The 1,671-nt window shown below is 54.3% G+C and overlaps 1 protein-coding gene across 1 annotated transcript in view; it reads left to right on the top strand.

The window, feature by feature from the left end:
* Positions 1-1,671, top strand: part of POP1 (POP1 homolog, ribonuclease P/MRP subunit) — a 32,256-nt gene that overhangs the window by 10,658 nt on the left and 19,927 nt on the right. The window contains exon 6 of the mRNA XM_004697702.2: positions 806-810. Within this exon, the coding sequence (XP_004697759.1) occupies positions 806-810 (5 nt within the window). The remainder of the gene's footprint in view (positions 1-805; positions 811-1,671) is intronic.

Raw genomic sequence — 1,671 nt, 5'->3', positions numbered from 1 at the left:
ATGGTCGAGCCCGGTGCAGCCGTCTGCGGGAGTCGGGAGGCGGCCACCAGTCAGATCCTGAGCCAGGCTCTGGGCTGATAAAGGAACATGCAAGGGGAGCATTTAGAACAGGAACCAAGGAGACTCCCCGTACCCCTAGGAGTGCTGTTTGAGCTCAGGTTTAAAGAGTAAGAAAGGGGTGTGTGTGTGGAGGAGAAAGAAAGACGCTCGTGAGCGAAGACCTGCACAGAGCCCCGTGTGACGAGGATGATGGATGGAGTGTCAGAGGACACCAGCCTCCAACAACTGAAGGGCCAGCAGGCACAATTGTACGGCGATAATAGATAAAGATTATAGTAAAGCCATCAAGGATAAGAAAGATAGGAGCGAGAGTAAAATGACAGAGTCAGACACATTTTATGTGATGTCCTGACTTGATGGTCCACATGGAACTGGGAGGAAAGCGCGCCTTTGCTATCTTGGGACATTTGTAGGTAGCTGTAAGACATGATGCATATTCAGTAGTTGTATGCGTCACAGCTGGGTGGTATGAGGAGGGTCGGGTGACTCGGTGGGAAGAGATGTCCAAAGGCTGTCTTTCTGCAGGGAGATAGAATCAACCAGGTGCTCGCTGTAAGGCAGCAGAGCTGTTAGGGGAGAATCTGTGGGAGCGATATGTAAGGGACGGTGATGCACTGGACTTTACCTCTAACTTACCAAAGCGGAGGCTTTCCTCCCATGGAATACCAGTTTCCCAGGTTCCCTCTGTTATCAGTTAGGGAATCTAGTGCTCGTCATATTTCCCTCTGTTTGTGTCCCACAACAGAGAGAGTAAGGACGAGTTAGCATCAGTCTGAGCTGGAGAAACACGCGGGTCAGCCAGGCCCTTTCAGGCATGTGTCAGGTGATCCAAAAGGGATTCATTGGCTAGTTATTCGCCAGCAGCAAGTACTCGAGCACCTGTGTGCCCCGAGCCGTGTGCAGAACACTGCCTGCAGTGCGATGGGGTTCTGGGAAGGACGTTTAGAACCCTTCGGGAAGGCAGCGGCGCGGTTAGCACCTCCTGCTGGCTGCTGTGGTGTCGATGCTCACTCAGTGGTACCGGGTGACAAAGTAGAACTGCCCTATAGGGTTTCTTGGCTGGACTCAGCGCCAGCCTCTTCTCCTGAGAAGCTGGCAGGTGGGTTTGAACTGCCGGCCGCACAGCACTTCCCACTGCACCACAGCGTGCCTTCTAGAACCTCTCGAGTGCTCTAGACATGCTGTCGGGAGAAGGACAGCGTCGTGGGTAAAGTGGAGGCGCAGGAGAAAGAGGAGTGCCTTGGCACCGCGCTGCCACAACGGGCTCAACCATCAGCACAGTTGTGAGGATGGTGCGGGACGGGGGCGGTTCGTTCTGTGGCACACAGGGTCGCTGTGCATCAGCAGCAACTCGATGGCAGTGTTTGGTTTTTCAGTTTCGTGATATTTATCTGACACTCACTGCCTGCAAATAGCTCTCTGGGACATTGGCTCTTGGCAGAAGGGCCTGCCTGTCACACTCTTGGTCTTGACCCCTCCTCTTAGGGACCGTGTGACTGTTCCGGGAGCAGCATCCCTCAGATGAGCTCACAGGCAGTGCCCCGCTCAGGCTTCATGACTGTCCACGAAAGCTTCACCCAGAGCCTGGCCTCCACTGTCACCTGTTACTAC

Source organism: Echinops telfairi, unplaced genomic scaffold (assembly GCF_000313985.2).
Source record: "Echinops telfairi isolate 266 unplaced genomic scaffold, ASM31398v2 ScPeMD7_1;HRSCAF=3_0, whole genome shotgun sequence".
Lineage (NCBI taxonomy): Eukaryota > Metazoa > Chordata > Mammalia > Afrosoricida > Tenrecidae > Echinops > Echinops telfairi.
Note: the sequence above shows the minus strand (reverse complement) of the source record. Positions and strands in the feature narration are given on the sequence as shown.